Source organism: Lupinus angustifolius, chromosome LG02, assembly GCF_001865875.1.
Source record: "Lupinus angustifolius cultivar Tanjil chromosome LG02, LupAngTanjil_v1.0, whole genome shotgun sequence".
In the NCBI taxonomy this organism is placed as follows: domain Eukaryota; kingdom Viridiplantae; phylum Streptophyta; class Magnoliopsida; order Fabales; family Fabaceae; genus Lupinus; species Lupinus angustifolius.
In genome coordinates this window covers 23,393,800-23,410,941 of record NC_032010.1, presented here as the reverse complement: position 1 = coordinate 23,410,941, position 17,142 = coordinate 23,393,800, and the positions used below count along the sequence as shown (strand labels likewise).

Below are 17,142 nucleotides of genomic sequence, written 5' to 3'. Positions count from 1 at the left end.
TGCCAGAGCTTGTGTTGGAATGCATTCTCGAGAGGCTCCCTCCGGATTCACTATGTCAAATGGCTGGTGTTTGCCGTTCCTTGAGGGAGAGGTGTGTGAGTGATTACCTTTGGGAGAGGCACATGAAACAGAAATGGGGTAGAGTTATTGGTCCAGTTGCTTTTAGGGAATGGAAATGGCATGTTGCTTCAAAGAGGAGTGTTGGTAGTGCTAGACATGGCAAGCAAAGGAACTTTATGAGGCTTGTATCTTTTTCTTGGCCTTTTTCATGGATGAGAGTAAAGGTTGATGCAAATAATAGCATCAAGCAGTTTAGTTCTTTGCCTAATGACTCGGTCATGGCTTGGTATCTTGCTCTTGAGAGTGGCAACTTCTGGTTTCCTGCTCAGGTCTATAACCGTGAGGTATCTATGAAACCCGCCTTGTGTTTTTTCTTTTGAAAACTTCTATATAACATGATTCAGTGGAAAGTAAAACAAGTTAGTTTTGAATGGTATTTAGAAGATGATTGTGTTTTCACACTAGTTACATTTTTGCTGTTGGTGATGCAGAATGGCCATGTTGGGTTTATGTTGTCATGCTATGATGCCGAGCTTAGTTATGATCCACACACTGACACCTTCCAAGCCAGGTAATTGGACAGATTCTTGTTCATCATAGCTTATCAGCATAAATTCCGACAGTCTGTATGTATGTTTCGCATCTGACTTGAAAAAACATTCTCCCAATTTTATTTTATTCTGAAGTGTTTCCACAAGGAATTTACATATGTACAATAACAACCTAGCCTTAGTTTCACTAGGTGGGGTCGGCTACATGGATCAAACAACGGCATAAGGAATTTACATCTATGTTATTGATTCATTGTCTATTATAGGTATCCACCACATGGAAGAAGGGCAGTTTCAATAGAACATGGCATCCCATGGGAAAGGCTAAGAGCACCACCTGTTGATACTCCTCCGCACGATCTTCATATCTCTGACTGTCTAAATGATTTGCGTCCCAGCGATCACATCGAGATTCAGTGGAGGAGAAATAAAGAATTCCCTTATGGTTTGTTCTTTACTCAACATAATAGTCTACTTTTGCTAATTACTTCAGCCAGTAAAAGGTTGGGCATCATATCATTAAAGATTTATTCTAACAAAGATTGGATATAAGCAGAATAGAAAAAGCTAGGATCTGTACAAACCACATGACATCTAAATCTCTTATTTTTCCTCTGAATTTTGTAATTCCATTTACATCTACCCTTCTTGTGGATAAGATTGTGATTGTAGAAAATAATTTTGCTTCATATTGATATTCTTGCCGGTATGCCCCATTGCGGCAGGTTGGTGGTACGGCGTTGTAGGTCACTTGGAGTCATGCGATGGGAATGAAAATTACTGCCTCTGCAAAAGTAGTGGTGAGTTAATGGATTTATCTTTTAGGTGAATGTGATTATCGTTCATTATTTTGTCTAGGCTATAGTTTTTTCTATGAGTGTCAAGTGGATGAATAGAAGGAAATGGTTTAGAGAATGGTTGAAAGAATGACTATAGGATTTAAATAAGTTCTGTTTTCTTAGTTTCAAGTTTCAACAGAATATAGTGTATAAAGATGCAAAAAAGTGATAAGAGAATAAAGATAATGATTAGGAATTTGGAAGACAGAGGAACCAAGTAAAGTTTAAACTCTACTGTTTTATGGATTTAACATTTAGTTTTGTTACTTACAATTATTACTTTGACAGACCAAACCATAACTTGAGCAAGGTCCCTTTCCTTAGTCCAATAGGAGTATATCAAAACATGGACCACCTGTTATTGTATAGGATTGGTCCCCTAGACATATCATGGTCAGCATGTCATAATTCCACCAACATGTTTATAACTGATGTCTCAGTGGATACATTTATGACCAACTATGTTAAAAGAATTCTATCACTCTTAGGTTCTGTTATCTTTTCGCAACGTGGGGATACCGTAGTGGCGATAAGCTTGTAAAGCCTATTTCCATTTTTCTGATCCTGGTAATTTGTAACCAAAATATTCACAACCTTAGCTATATGATCTGACATTTCATTTACCACTATAGAATCAGGTTTCTACATCTTCCTGGCCATGAAAAGATGATTTTTTTGCCCGATCGGCGGACTTTATCAAGTTTTTTATAGTTCTTCAAAATGGCTTTATATTTCGACTTATTGTACTACTTTCACTTGAAAATTCATGCTCTCTTATATTTCTTTTTTGGGATGATGTCTATTTTGAATGGCCTCTGTTGTGATGTTGTGGACATGCAGTTGAACCACCAAAAGCTTTTACCATAAATATTTTGCCAATTGCCTTAGCTATTTTGGCTGCAATTGGTTTTTTGAGATATGAAATTTGGTTTGTATTACACAGACAAAATTAAAACTATGAATGCTCCAATTCAAAAACTGTTATCACTACTAATTATGGTAATGAAGTATGCTTAATGTTTTTGAGTCAGGGCATTGCTTCTTTCATTATATGTATCTTTATATCCATTTCTAAAAGGGGATTTATTAGGATTGAAACAAAGTTGTTTGACACTGAATGTGTTGGTTTCAGACACTGTGGTGCTAGAGTTCAATCAGTATACTTCGGATTCGCGTTGGAGAAGGACAAGCATCAGTAGGAAAGATCATAGGGAGGAAGGAAATGAGGCTGATGGCTTTTATGGAGGAATCAGAAAGATTGAGAATGAGATTTCCATTTGGAAACACCTTTGGCCTTCTGAAGTCTTGGACTAATTGCATCAAATCAAGTTTTCAAGATAGCATTATGTCAAGACTCAAGACTAGTATTCTTAATTCATCAACCAAAACATTGGCAGGTTCTACATTATAGAAAGGGGTATAGCAGTATCGGATTCCTATTCAGCTTAATGATATTTGAGGCTATCATATTTACTTACCCCCTTTATTGTTATCTAATTTTTTTAATGGAAAGTTTAGGTGTATTCATGTGATTTATATCATTGTAGATTACTCATTTACACATTAATGGTGTTGAATATCCATTCCACAGTTTATAGAATCTATCTAATCTAGAATTAGTAGTCTTTTAAATCACATATTGCTATGCAGCTTCAGTACTAAGGGATATAAGATGTAGGCTAGACATAATTTATGGGCAAACGAAATATTCGTTGAAAAAATATATTGAAGTTAAAAATGTAATAATTAAGTAATTTTCTGATCAATTACAAGTAGTGGTATATAAAATGATACACTTTTTGGGATAGAAGATGTCTCTTCGTTATTGTATATGGGCTATGGCTAAGCAACTTAATCCATGATCTTTTTGTTGATTATCATGACCCATATTATGTTATCTTCTGGTGATTTCTAGATAAAGAATCTACATTACCTTCCAAAAATATAATACATTTACATAAGTTTCATTCTAATACAATCACTATTCTCATGCCCAACTCAAGCTTTTAGGCAAAACAGAAACATAAAAGGTTAAACAAATGAACAAGAAGAAAAAAGGAGGGCAAAAGGAATGTTAGTTTCTGATAATACCATCATAGATAATTTATTCATGAAATGTCATAGTTAATTAAATTACTAAATATCCAATAAAGTACAAATGAATTACAATGGTTGATTGTTGAATCACAAGGACAAGTAGAAGAAGGCATGCATGTGATTCTTCTTTGAAATCTAGGATGGGTTTATGAAACTTTGGGCAGCATCTAAACTTAACTCTTCATAGACCTGAATATAATGGAAAAATTAAAACCAGAATGAAATTTTCATTAAAAACAACATTATCAAGTAACAAAGCAAACTAAGTTTTCATGGACAAAATGTATTATTTTCTACATTTGGTGCAAAACATGTATAATGTTCTCAAGTCTATGCAGTAACAAATAAACATCACTCAATGAAGACCCCTAAAAAACTGCATTGTATTGAAAAATGTATAACTTTCTAGATGCATAATTTTCTAAGTAGATTTTTTGTTTCATAAAAAAATGCATGCCAAGAAAATACCTACTACAAAATCTATCTATGAAAACATTGCTATTTAACACATACTAGTTTCTTATGGATTTGTTGGAATGCCTTGCAAAATCTCTCTGCTTCTTCTGCACCCACCTGTTCGAAAATTAGAACAAACTTAGTTGTTAGCATAACATATGAGACAAAATATAATTATTTAAATATATGGTAAGATATGAAATTTGGGTTTGTATCAATTAAGAAAATAATAAGTAACTAATGCACCCCTCTTTCATCCATCTCTCCTTAGGGAATGTAAATCAAACTAGGTTGAAGGCGTGGTTTGAGAATAGAAACCTTTAGAATTGAATACAAATGACAACCATGTAGGTTTCGAACATCACTATACATAAACAAACAGATGAATTTCAGAATACCTTCTCAGCAGCCTCTGAGTATAGCTTCATCCAAAATGAATCTGCAGGTTTAAAGAACTCACATAATCAGTTACGGACAACATAAATTTCAAAAACTTAATTAAGTAAATTGTTATCATTTTTAATAAAATCAATTGACAACATTGCCATGTTACTCATGAACTCCGATAAACTCTAGAAAACTAGAGTTGATTAAAATTTTACAAAGATGATGGACAGATTAAATTTGTCTACTAATAACGTAATAGGTGATACCATGTTGGTTAATTCCTTGATTCTCAAAATCATTATCCCTTTCATCCCATGCATCGTGCCATTCCTTTACCTGCATCGACAAGTTTGTTACCTAGCATTAAATATATATGCAGGCATGACAAAGGCACATACATATGTTTAAGCACTACTACGGTACTACCTCATCTTGTGCAGACCCAGAAGCTATTTGTCTAGATGATGACGATGCTGGTTCTACCTGAAATTTAATACATGTCAATTTGGTACACAAATGCTTTCTCAAATATAGAATGGATCTTGCAAATTTTGGATTTTAAGATAAATCCAAATTATGGATTTTGCATCATATAGTTTCAGGGTGTACTGCAGGAATCAGTATTTCAAATTTATAAAATAATATGCTTAACCTTCACTTATGTGAAAGCTTTTAAGATCAATAGAAAAAGCCAAGTAATTGATTCCTTTAAAATGCCAATATCTCATATATTACACATGCAAATGGACAAGACATGGGAAATTATTCCAATCATTCTCTAACGGGAAATTAACAAACTTAATGTAGCTGTCAGCGGAGATGAAAATGTTGCATTGGATGAGTGGACACAATAGATAAGATAGGATTACGAATGAATACATTAGAGAGAAAGTTGGAAAGCTGATATTGTAAAAAAGATGGTAGAATCACGTCTTAGGTGGATTAGACATATGTGGAGGATCTATCCTAAATCGTCCATAGACAAACCATCAACCTCTAAGTCCTTTTTAATAGTTTCACCTATAGCTCTCTTGTCTTCCTCTAGCAATTGAGTTATCCTCCATATGAACAAAGATATGTTGTCCCAAAGCATGTCACGCACCAATGACGTTGAAGCAAAAACAGGAAAAAATAAATAATGATTGTTTAATTTTTTAATTAACATGATATGTTTTCATTGGTACTGGACCTGGCTTGGTACATCAGATGATCCTTGTTCCCCTCCATATGATCTACTCTCCTTGCTAAGGTGTCTATAGGTCTTCACACATGACCAAACTTCAAAACACCTAAAGTGTGAATGTGATTCTCCCATTTTCCTACAATAGATGCTACCTCAATTTTCTCTAAATCCATTCATTCCTAATTCTATCATGCCTAGTGTTTCTAGGCATTCAATTAGCAGAAATTAAATCCATCAATAATATCAACTTATCTAAACTCCACATGGTCTAACTTGAATGCTGAGTTGAAACTGAATACACTATTTCGTTAAGGGTGTGTTTGTGAGTTTGATTTTGCAGTGAAAGGGAGACAAGAGCAATGTTTAGTTTATCACTTTTAACAATGAATTGAAGAAATTATAGAGGGAGAAGGTCACACCAAATCTTCCCTTTCTCTATGTTCTCTTCCAAAACTAAACACACAATCACACTAAAAATTTAGCCACCACTTCACTTCACCACTAGAAAGTAGCAACATATCCTCACTTAAGAAATCCACAAGTTTGGACCCTCTTCAAATCTCAAACTAGACTATTACTTTTTGTGGTAATGCCATGCCATCCAACATTTTCTGTGGCATCCATAATCCACCGCAGATTTTCACATGAGTTCAGAGAACACATTAAATTTGGATCCATCCAATGGAAAAGGGTATTGTTCTATGAAGAGAAAAGGGGCACACAAAAATCACAAAATGGGTATCCGAAAAATCAAAACTTTGACACACGGGTAAGCGAGATTAGTGATGCTTGATGAGTAATAGAGATTAAAAAGTAAAAATGAAACACAACCATAGATTTCAAACCCTAACCAAGCACACACACACACATATATATATATATAGAGAGAGAGAGAGTTACATACACAGTAATGGGGAGAACGAACAACGGGGAAGAGATGGAGAAGACGTTGAAATTCAGATTCATCCATTTTAGCTACTCTTCACTGATTGCTTTGCTACTGCCACTGCTTCTTTGTTTTTAATATATACCTACTTAGTTATCGAGAATCGAATTCTCGACTTTAAAATATAACAACAAAAATTTTATATCACTATATCAATATCTTGTTAGATATTTTTTAATGATTTGAACAATTTTTAAGTTTAAGAATTAAAAATATAACCAAATCGTGCATTATTTTGCTTGATTTTAATCTATAAAAATTTATATAAATGAATATACTTCCTCCATTTGATATCTTTCCTTATGTAAGGTTGATGGACACAAATTGATAAATTATTAAAGTATATTATATTTTAACTGAAACATCCTTGTTTATTTTAGAAAAAAATAATCATTACAAATATAATTATTGAATAGTGACAAAATTGGAAAAAAAAAATGAACAAAGATTAAAATTGTATAACACCAATAATTTTAAAAAAACCTAAACAAGAAAGTATAAGGAATAAAGAGAGTAATAATTTTTAATTTATTTTACTATAGTACATCGCCGCAAACCTTAAAAAAATATTGATTCCTTAACTAAAAACCTAAGAGGATATGCTTAGTAGTACTACAAAAAAACCTCGAATACTATTAAGAACAAATTTAATTCTTCAAATAATTTCAAGGTGTAGATTTTGTTTGTCTGTTTAGGTTGATGGTTGTATACTCAATCTCATGCCAACAATGATCAACGTTGATGTGTGGTTTCAACACAATCATATCTTGCAATGGAGATTCCAAACAACTTGAGGAGCTGCCATGGTATCAAAGATTGGATGAGAAATTGCAAATTTGAAGGAAACTGGACTCAAATTTTACATAACTTATTACTACCACCTCCCATATGTAAATTGAAGCATCTCATTTTAATCACAATTGAAGTTTGGTCATCAACCATAGAAATAAGAGGAGGCAAAATGTTGATATCAAAAGGTTAGATAAATGAACTTATTTATAGTTTATAAACTCATATTTCAGATAACTTATGTTTTATGAGCTAGAAGCTTATTTTATACATATAAACTAGCTTATCAATTCAATTAGCTAACTTGTGATGCAAATTTGAAGGTAAAGGCTAAACAGAGCCCCAAGTGCATGACTTGAAACCCAAGTTGCAAGAAAAAAGATTTGAATGTAATCAAATAACTTTTATTTATACAATACTAAATAGTATATCCTATCTCACAATTCAACCTCCCAACCTTCCTCCACCCAATAAAACAAAAGGGAAAAAATAACATTTATGACAAAAACAACAGAAAATAAATCAAGTCTCTTAACCGGAACGGAATCTTCTGTCCCAAAATCATCATATCCCTATATCTTTAGTTAATCAGTATCCTCCAAATAATATAAAAATATTAATTTATGTTTTTTTAATTAAGTAATACTTTTTCATTTGTGCGAGACATGAATGGGCACGTGATATCTTTACTCTTAACTCCTTTAAGAAAAGAAAACTAGCCCTATCAAAATAAGAGACCCATAAAATTTGTTATGAACTTGTGCATGCATTAACATTGAAACAGAACTAGATTTCTCTTTGGCTTTATCATCACTAGCATTCTCATCATCATCACTATCTTTATCTTCCTTTGGATGGCTGAAATTTGAAGGAACAATTGTGTCTGGTGCTGATTCTTCACCCTCAGAAACTGGACTAGTAATAGGAGATGGAGAATCTGATGAATCTTTGAGACTCTTAGGTAATCCTTGACCATAAGTAACATTGATTTTGAAGTGTTGTCCATTCTTGCATTGGTCACCATCATAGTCACTTGAAAAAAAGTATGTCACTCCTTCTTTCACTAAAGGAACTGCTACAGATACATCATGTGTTTCAATATTGGATGGGTCAGATGCTGTCCATTGTACTGTGTCCTTGTCTTGAGCATCATCATAGTCACATTGTTTGTAGGTGCTAAAATTGTATGTTTGTACTATAGAGTGGTTGTTGTCTGTGTTGAAAACTGCATGAATACTAAAGTCGTAAGTTGGTCTGATAGTTAGGGTGAAAGGTTTAAAAAATAAAGCGAAAGAAGTTGTAAGTTCGAGTATCACACATAACAATACTAACATATTAACATTTGCCTATAAAAAAATTGTGTGAATAAAACCGAAAAAAATTAAATCATGTGCTGAAATTGTAAGGTAGGTAAATTGTTTTGAATCCATATAATGGAGTGAAGATAGGGAAGATGGTATTGCATTAATGCTTGCAAGGAGGTGCAACCAAAATTTGAAGCATAGTTATTGTTTATTGGGAGGTGGAAATAAGATATTCATAAATACTCATACCATACCATCATCGGGAACACATCTGCTGTCCCACAAAGAGTGTCATTTCATGTGCCACAACTTATTATTGGTTGAAAAAATATATTTAAATTAAAGTTTTAATAATTAATTATTTTTCTGATCAATCACAATTAGTGGCACGTTAAGTGGTACACTATTGTGGGACAGCAGATGTCCACACACCATCATCTAAGTACAAAATATTAAATAGGACCATGAAGGGAAAATTTATTCCTACTCTTTGCTTCAATTTTTTTTTTCTTTTCTTACTAACTGAATTAGTTTACTCTATGACATGCTAACTTAATCATGGTATATCTTCTTACCAAATTCTCTTACACTATAAGAAAGTAACATATATTACTTGTAAATCAATCGTTAATAAATGAAAAGAGAATATTTGTATCAAAAGAAAAGAATAATACAAAATTGTACTAACACTTCTCATATTGGGTATCACGTTTTTCTCTTACTCTTTTTCCTATCTGTCTAAAAAAGAGAAAAGTGGTAACATAAATTTTATTTTTTAGCAATTAAGAGTGTAATAACTATGTATTGAAATTATAAATATATATATATAATCAATATATCATGCATCCTTCGAATATGTATTAAAATTATAAATATATATAGTTAATATATTATTCATCTTAATATTGTAAGTTGGGGTAGTATGACACACACTCCATAAAAATACCAAGAAGAATAATACACTCCCTTTTCTTAGTGCTTCCACTTTAAGCATAGTTTTATTTATTTATTTATTTGAGTAACATTAACATATAACATATATGCCATAGCATTTATCAAATGAAGCACACAAACTTAGGTGATACTAATAGTTATTTAGGAAGTTTTAGCCAATATAAATGATGCCACTTTCAGACATAAGCAACCACATTTTCCAGAATTAAAACTTTAATGAAAAATGTAGAATACTGCTTTTGTTACTCTTAAGTCCTAATCATATCACAAATATGCAAAGGACAAAATAAAGACAAGTTGTGAAGGGAAAGTAGATCCTTGTATGTGCTTATAAATAAAGCAAATTATAAAAAATACAGAAAAATTACAAGATGAGTACTGAGAAATATCATTAAATTTACCTTTCTTCCCTATCATATATATATAATACTTTGGTCAAACTAATTATAATTTATTAAATTAGTGTGAACTTTTTAGTCTATGTAAAAACAGATTAATACAGATTGTAGATCACATAAAAGAACTGAAACTAGAAAATTCATGCCATATGAGCTTGTTATGTATATATATCCTCAAAGATTAATGATCAAATACTGCTTTCAAACACAGCATTAACAAAAACATAAGAATTATAAGCAGAAAAATATCATGATTCATGAAGAATCTACTTACTGAGAAAATCTCCCAAGCTGAAGTCTTTATTAGCAACCCACTTCTGGTAATTGATATCAGGTTTCATAGTACTGTCAAACCAACCAAAAGAGTCTCCAACTGTATAATTCTTGTAACTTTCAACAGATCCAAAGAAACATAAGAGGATGATGAAACCTGAGAACAGAAAATCATAAGAGCTTCTTCTATGTTCCATTATTCTTGAGATTTATGAATGTGTAGCTTAGGAACCTAGCATAAGTAAAGTTGGTGTTTATGACTGATTTAAAGGAATGAGAATGTGTTATTCTTCTTATTCTTATGCTGCCAGCTATGGTATGATTTTGTATGAAGCCCTGGTTTTGCAGTGAATTACTAAAATAGTCACTTTTCCATGATCATCTCAATAATTAATGTTGTCACAAAAACACTGTTGTTGTTGTTGTTGCCTTTACATTTTGTCCAACTAATAAAGAAAAAGAACAAGTTTCACAAGTTCCAAAAGGGACATATCATACTTCTAGTTGTAACTGAACAATCATGTTATTAAGTGCTATATGAAAATATTTCCTTATGGTAGAGCCATGCATGAATCTTGATAAAGCAAGAATGAATGAATGAAAAAATCCATGAAAATAAAGCTTCTTGATGAATCAAAAAGTATGAGAGAAAATCATAAATGAGAAAATAAAAACTTTTCATATAGAATTGAGTTACAAGAAATAAGCGAATCACCATTTATATATTATAATATCTGACTAATAAATAACTAGTTAATCAATTAATTAAACTCTTAATCGTTTAACGAAATCAATATTACAACTAATAAACTGAAATCAATTAACAACTTTAATATTTAATATACAATTACCATTTCATAAGATACTTAAACCCAAACACAAAATAGCCAAAAATAAAGTTAACACGTCGAAGAGGCCAAAGCGGTAGGTCTAAGTACATGTCTCATTTTCATTTTGGATGTATAGTAATAAGGATATGCTTTTCTTGTAACATGGTTTTAGATTATTCAGAAATGGAGTCTCTCATGTTTTTTTTATGAAAATTATGAAAACAATAAATTAGAGTTATATATAAAAAATAAAATTTAATGACTCATAGTAATCATTTTCTATTGTGATATATTTTATCCTATTTTCTTATGATAATTCTTTTTTTTATACATCTTATCAATGTTATTAACACTATAACGATTATAAAATCGGTTAGGATACTAATATAGTGGTATAGTGGTTGAACTGATTATTCACTAATTAAATCGCATACCGGCGTATTAGATATACATATCTAATATATTATCATTAATGTTGAAAAATCAATAAAAACCAATATATAATTTTATTTTCATTAAAAAATTAATTTTAAATAAAATTGCCCGATATGACTGATACAGTTCTATTGAAAACAGGCTGATACGACCCCATAAAAAAAGGCTTATAATAAAATATGGAAAAAACCCCACATCTTATCACGAGAGTTATACCTAAAAAAGGCTTATAATAAAATATGGAAAAAACCCCATAAAATATCATATTCCTTACCCGTTTCCTGAGCCACTAAACTACTCCCATGACCACATAGTTCAATTAATGGAACACATCATCATCATAAAACATATAATATCTATCATGTGTTGTTGGTATCAACGGAGAGCAACATCAACATGCGGTTATATCTTTTATGAAGTTTATTATTACATAATATATGAACCAAGAAATATGCCATACAGAATACTATGCTTATATTGGGCACCTTGAAACTTCAACTCATTATCAATGGCCACATGAATGTCTTGGAAAAAGCATTTATCCAGCTATTATGAAATTAATATGGCTTTATTCGGACCCATCAATCTTATATCCATTATTCAAACTTTACATGTGCTCAGAGCTATGAAATATCTTTGCTTTCAAATTTTACATGGACATATATATCATAGGTCCAGGTATAACCTTTTTAAACAACTTTCAAAGGTAAATTTTTAGATTACATTATAACCAAGTTTTGTAACTTTATTTTTAGAGTAAATTACACTGACACTCCCTGAGTTTTAGTGAAATTACACAAACCACCCCTCACTTTTCTAAACTTATACAAACCTCTCATAGTTTTGTACTTTCATTACACTGACCACTCCTGTATAAGAAATACGTGTAATTTTTAAACAAAAAATGTGATAAATGCAATTAAGTTAAACAAAACATGATATATTGTGTAGACAAGTCTAAATAATATACAAATCAATGTATCTTTATTATTTTTGGTTCGTTACACTACATTATAAGAGTGATTTAAACAATATTTCTTTATAATTGTTGATGCATTTTGTAACAAAAAAATAATAATGATACATTGATTTGTATATTCTATCATTATTAATTTTTAAATAAAAGTAATACAAATGAATAGTGAATAATATGTTAATTGTATATAAATCTTTGTAATGTGAGTACATAAATATTACATTCTTGAATTTTTTAAAACGAGTTTTGTAAAACCTAAAGATCAATACTTTGTCAATAAGCATGATTTACGATAAAACATTATGACGTTGTTTAATATATGTAGTCAACTCATATAATAAGATGAAAGTTTGATTGTTATTTTATAAGTTTTATTCATTAAAGTATTAATTTATGATATTAAATTTATTTAAGAAATAATTGGATTGTCTATCCAAGAAAGATAAGTATATAAACATAAAATGATGTATGGATGAACAATGTGAAATTTTTTATACTGTCACTATATTATTTATTTTTAATTATCATTGATTTATAAGAAATATAATTGAAATAAAGATAAATAATATATTTGACTTATATTACAATGTTAGTGAAAGTGCACAAATATTACATTGAATATAAAAAGGAGAAAAAATGCAACACAGAATAGGAGCGTTGGGTGAGAGTAACGGCTATAAAAAGGTGCGAATAAGGAATGAAATAAAAGACATCGCAGCCGTTGGATATGTCCAAACGAATAAAGGGTAAGGATTAAAGAAAAAATCGACCGTTGGAAGTTATCACTGATATAAAACACAACAAAGATTATCAAAGAAGAACTCAAAACGTTGCATTCACTGATTTGAGAATTGAATGAAATTGACCAACATAACCAATCGTTACCGTTTGTTTTTTGTCTCTGTTGTTTTCACCACTTCTTCATCTTAGTTTCAACAAGAACAAAAATCACTTATGGCTTCTTTACTTGATTCTAATGTTCTTGCTCAACCACAACAACAACAACCTAAAGGTATCAACTTATTCTGATTTTCTTGGGATGAATCTGAATCAAATTAGATTCGTTTATCTGATCAAATTATTCAACTTTTTGTGATTTAATGGATACCCACTTTGGGTTTTGTTGCGTACATGATTAAATCCTCAAATTATCATTCATTTCTATAGGTTCTGATTACTTATATCCGCCTAAAAGTTAATCCCCTTTTAAATTTCGAATTTGTTGAAATCTTGTGATCACAGTAGTTTCTTACTATTAGCCTTTTCTGATAAATTATTCTTGTTAATAATTTTATTGTAAAAATGTTTTTTTTGCAATGTTTTGTCAATGAACATGATGTAGCCGACCCCACTTCCGGAGATTTAGACTTTATTATTGATCCTAATTTTTGTCATGTTATTACAATTTTTTCTGAAAAATCTCTGTTATTGTTAGGTGAGAATAAACAAAAGAATGAAGGAAGAAATAGGAGGGTACTTAAGGACATTGGTAACCTTGTTGTTAAGCAATCAGACCCTATTCCTAATGTCCCTAAGCGCATCACAAGGTGCTGAAATAATCTTGCTGTTTTTTTTCTTCTTTTCTTCACAAATCTAAACACTTCTCTTTTTATTTTATACTTACATTTTTATTTGATTTTCTGTCAGGAACCTTGGTGCTCAATTGTTGCCTAATGCCCAAGCAACAGAGAAAAACAAGGTTTTCTTTTTTCACATTTTGACCTCTAATTTTCCAAAGGAATGAGCCTTATTAGTTTCCTAAAATTTTATCACATTTTTTGGACTGATTATTTTTTTTCTTTTCCAGAAGCCAAGCACTGATGTGGGAAATTTTGTTGCTGCCACAAAGGTAGAACAAGCTAAAAAGCCAACAGAAGCTGAGGTTATTATCATCAGCTCTGATGATGAAGAGGAAGAAAAAGAGAAGCAAACTGTTAAAGGAGGAAGAAAGGAAATAGAGAGGGTTGCTGTTAGGGGAAAGAATAGCAAGGCCTTTAGTTCAGTCCTATCAGCTAGAAGCAAGGTAATTTCTATTTCTATAGAGGGTAATGCATAAGTGATGTTATTGATTGTATTACTTCACACATTTAGATAAATACAACAAATTATTCCTTATGTTATGGTAATAAGGAACACGACTTTAAAAAATCTGGAACTTGGGAAGCACGACTTCCCCGAGACATTCCTGGTCCACGACTACCCTTAAATCATGGATAGCATACGTGATAGATTTCCATTAAAGTTACACTAATCTTGTAATTTCGAAGAAGTTACGCGAGACCTACTACACTATCCACATAAAATTTTCCTTCTAGCTATGTTATTGATGATGATAAAATTTCTGAACTTCAGGCTGCTTGTGGACTTACTCACAAGCCAAAGGATTTGGTAGAGGACATTGATGTTGCTGACATTGCCAATGAATTGGAAGCAGTGGAGTACCTTGATGACATTTACATGTTCTACAAGCTAACTGAGGTAATGAATCTTCTACATGGGTTTTTCTGATTATATCCATATCTTACTCTTCTTTGTTAATCTCTAATTCTCTAATATATACATATCGTAGGATGACGGTCGTGTGCACGATTACATGCCTTCACAGCCAGACATCAACATGAAGATGCGATCAATCCTGGTTGATTGGTTGATAGAAGTGCATCGAAAATTCGAACTCATGCCAGAGACTCTCTATTTAACACTGAATATCATAGACCGATTCCTATCGATGAAGGCTGTACCTAGAAGGGAACTTCAATTAGTTGGTATCAGTTCAATGCTGATAGCATGCAAATATGAGGAGATATGGGCACCAGAGGTTAATGACTTTGTATACATAGCTGATAATGCATATGTTAGAGAACACATTCTGATTATGGAGAAAACAATCTTGAGTAAGCTTGAATGGTATCTAACTGTTCCTACACCTTATGTTTTCCTGATTCGATATATCAAAGCCTCTACTCCCTCTGATAAAGAGGTAATTCTTTTATACAGCTTGTTGTTATAAAATGTAGTATAATTTCTTCTATGGTGTGTAATGTTCTAAACAAATTTGTGGTATTTCTGTCAATGTAGATAGAGAACATGGTGTTTTTCCTTGCTGAGCTTAGTTTGATGGATTACTCTGCTATGATCAACTACTGTCCTTCTTTGATTGCTGCTTCTGCTGTGTATGCTGCAAGATGTACCCTTGGAAGGAGCCCTTATTGGACTGAGACTCTGAAACACTACACTGGCTATTGTGAGGAACAACTAAGGTGATTTACATTTTTTTCTTTTTCTTAAGCAAGGGTCAACAAATGTGTTATTTTTGGATATGCAATTAGAGTGATTAGTCATTTATTATTAACTGACCCTTTTAATTTTTTCTATGGTGTAGGGATTGTTCCAAAATCATGGTCAATTTTCATTCTGCTGCTCCAGAAAGCAAGCTTAGGGCTGTGTACAAGAAATTCAGTAACTCGGAGCGTGGCGCTGTTGCTCTTGTTAATCCAGCAAAAAACTTGTTATCATCATCACCACCACCACAGTCTTGAGCAGATTCTATTAGTCTATTATGACATCTTGGGTGGTTTTTGTTTGGAGAAGATCATTGCTGATATGATCTATTACTTAGCTCCATTTTCTTGATGGGTTTGTCATTTTTTTTAAAGTGTGTGAGATCAAACCTGGATTGAGTTCTCAGTTTGTAAATAAGAGGTTGATCGGATGTTTGCTGCAAAAAGGTTTTGATGTAATGAATCATGGTGCTAATGATATCTATGCAATGATAATTAATACATGGTATTGCTCTTAACAAAGAGAAAAAATGTGTATGAGTTTTATATATTGTCATTATTGCATTATCCACCGTACATAAAACGATTCATGAAAGAATACATTTAGAAATCCTATTGAATTAGCAAACCCGAAGTTGCATTTCCTAATGATCATACACTAATGAAAACAGTTACAAATGGTTGCATATCTTTCCTAATGATCATACAAGAAAAGATAGCTTGCATATCAAGCAATGGTTAAAAAAACCAACCCAACCCTTAATGATCATTAGGGGTTCGAATACAGGCTTCTAGGGGATAGGCAAGTTATGATGTAGGCCTCAACTTGGGCCTTACGTCTTCAATATCTACAATAGCCCCTCAGACTGGAGAATGAATGTTGAGAATTCTCAGATAGTGGAATGTTGAAAATTCACGATCCTTCATCTCTCTTTGCTTCCAATACATGAGAAGTTTTAATGAAAATCCACAACAATTTTCTCTGAGAGAAGCTTTTCCCATAACCAATTTTGTAGGCAAGTTTCATAATCACTCTCATTGCTAATTGCACGTGTTTTGTAGTGCAATGTTGTCAATATACAATATATAGCCCAATGCTATTTACACATTCATTTGCATTCTTATATTTGTTTTAGTGAAGAAGAAAAGATTTAGGTGTTTGAAAAAACATGGGGTTTATTGTGATAATTAGAAAATGAAGTTATTACTAGTGATGTATGTATGGGTGGGTATATATAAATAAATTAAGAATCCTCCAAATAGAAAGAATTAGGAAAATCATACCTAGTGCCTATTATTCTAATCGATTTCAGGGTGCGTGACTGCCCTATAAGAATTGAACTATTACACCATTAGATAAACATACTATTTGTTTATAGGAAT

At 31.8% G+C, this 17,142-nt stretch overlaps 4 protein-coding genes across 8 annotated transcripts in view; 2 read left to right on the top strand and 2 right to left on the bottom strand.

The window, feature by feature from the left end:
* Positions 1–3,067, top strand: part of LOC109341261 (F-box protein At2g32560-like) — a 5,447-nt gene extending 2,380 nt beyond the window's left edge. Inside the window, exons 2-7 of one of the 3 annotated variants that reach the window (XM_019579127.1) lie at positions 1–404; positions 552–631; positions 878–1,056; positions 1,337–1,411; positions 2,583–2,766; positions 2,816–3,067. In XM_019579127.1, coding sequence (XP_019434672.1) covers positions 1–404; positions 552–631; positions 878–1,056; positions 1,337–1,411; positions 2,583–2,764 — 920 coding nt within the window. In that variant the 3' untranslated portion in view covers positions 2,765–2,766; positions 2,816–3,067. Of the gene's footprint in view, positions 405–551; positions 632–877; positions 1,057–1,336; positions 1,412–2,582 lie in introns of all 3 variants that reach the window. The other 2 variants (XM_019579119.1, XM_019579135.1) reach the window with 2 other exon arrangements.
* LOC109341237 lies at positions 3,515–6,608 on the bottom strand. Of its 2 annotated transcripts, none has more exons than XM_019579101.1 (6): positions 6,478–6,608; positions 4,817–4,873; positions 4,657–4,726; positions 4,402–4,442; positions 4,061–4,120; positions 3,515–3,736 (listed from the first exon to the last, which is right to left on the bottom strand). In XM_019579101.1, exons 1-6 carry the CDS (start codon positions 6,541–6,543, stop codon positions 3,683–3,685), a joined length of 348 nt encoding a protein of 115 aa, XP_019434646.1. In that variant the 5' UTR covers positions 6,544–6,608; the 3' UTR covers positions 3,515–3,682. The 2 variants fall into 2 exon arrangements, with proteins under 2 accessions (XP_019434646.1, XP_019434639.1); XM_019579094.1 differs by having other exon boundaries at positions 4,814–4,873; positions 6,478–6,595.
* LOC109341230 (blue copper protein-like) lies at positions 7,691–10,571 on the bottom strand. The gene is made up of 3 exons (XM_019579087.1): positions 10,239–10,571; positions 7,986–8,533; positions 7,691–7,836 (listed from the first exon to the last, which is right to left on the bottom strand). The coding sequence occupies exons 1-2, from the start codon at positions 10,432–10,434 to the stop codon at positions 8,010–8,012; spliced, it is 720 nt and encodes a 239-aa protein (XP_019434632.1). The 5' UTR covers positions 10,435–10,571; the 3' UTR covers positions 7,691–7,836; positions 7,986–8,009.
* LOC109341169 (G2/mitotic-specific cyclin S13-7-like) lies at positions 13,343–16,214 on the top strand. 2 transcript variants are annotated; one of them, XM_019579017.1, is made up of 9 exons: positions 13,343–13,490; positions 13,914–14,025; positions 14,126–14,177; positions 14,286–14,501; positions 14,831–14,956; positions 15,048–15,458; positions 15,557–15,738; positions 15,861–16,017; positions 16,055–16,214. In XM_019579017.1, the coding sequence occupies exons 1-8, from the start codon at positions 13,433–13,435 to the stop codon at positions 16,015–16,017; spliced, it is 1,314 nt and encodes a 437-aa protein (XP_019434562.1). In that variant the 5' UTR covers positions 13,343–13,432; the 3' UTR covers positions 16,055–16,214. The 2 variants fall into 2 exon arrangements, with proteins under 2 accessions (XP_019434562.1, XP_019434553.1); XM_019579008.1 differs by having other exon boundaries at positions 15,861–16,214.

Coding starts and splice junctions, on each gene's coding strand:
- LOC109341237 (XM_019579094.1), bottom strand. CDS start 6,543: ATGGATGAATCTGAATTTCAACGTCTTCTCCATCTCTTCCCCGTTGTT. Junction 4,121..4,401: donor ACTCAGAGGCTGCTGAGAAG/GTATTCTGAAAT, acceptor ATTTTCGAACAG/GTGGGTGCAGAAGAAGCAGA. Junction 3,737..4,060: donor AACAAATCCATAAGAAACTA/GTATGTGTTAAA, acceptor CATTATATTCAG/GTCTATGAAGAGTTAAGTTT.
- LOC109341230 (XM_019579087.1), bottom strand. CDS start 10,434: ATGGAACATAGAAGAAGCTCTTATGATTTTCTGTTCTCAGGTTTCATC. Junction 8,534..10,238: donor CAGCTTGGGAGATTTTCTCA/GTAAGTAGATTC, acceptor GTATTCATGCAG/TTTTCAACACAGACAACAAC.
- LOC109341169 (XM_019579017.1), top strand. CDS start 13,433: ATGGCTTCTTTACTTGATTCTAATGTTCTTGCTCAACCACAACAACAA. Junction 14,502..14,830: donor TCCTATCAGCTAGAAGCAAG/GTAATTTCTATT, acceptor TCTGAACTTCAG/GCTGCTTGTGGACTTACTCA. Junction 15,739..15,860: donor TATTGTGAGGAACAACTAAG/GTGATTTACATT, acceptor TCTATGGTGTAG/GGATTGTTCCAAAATCATGG.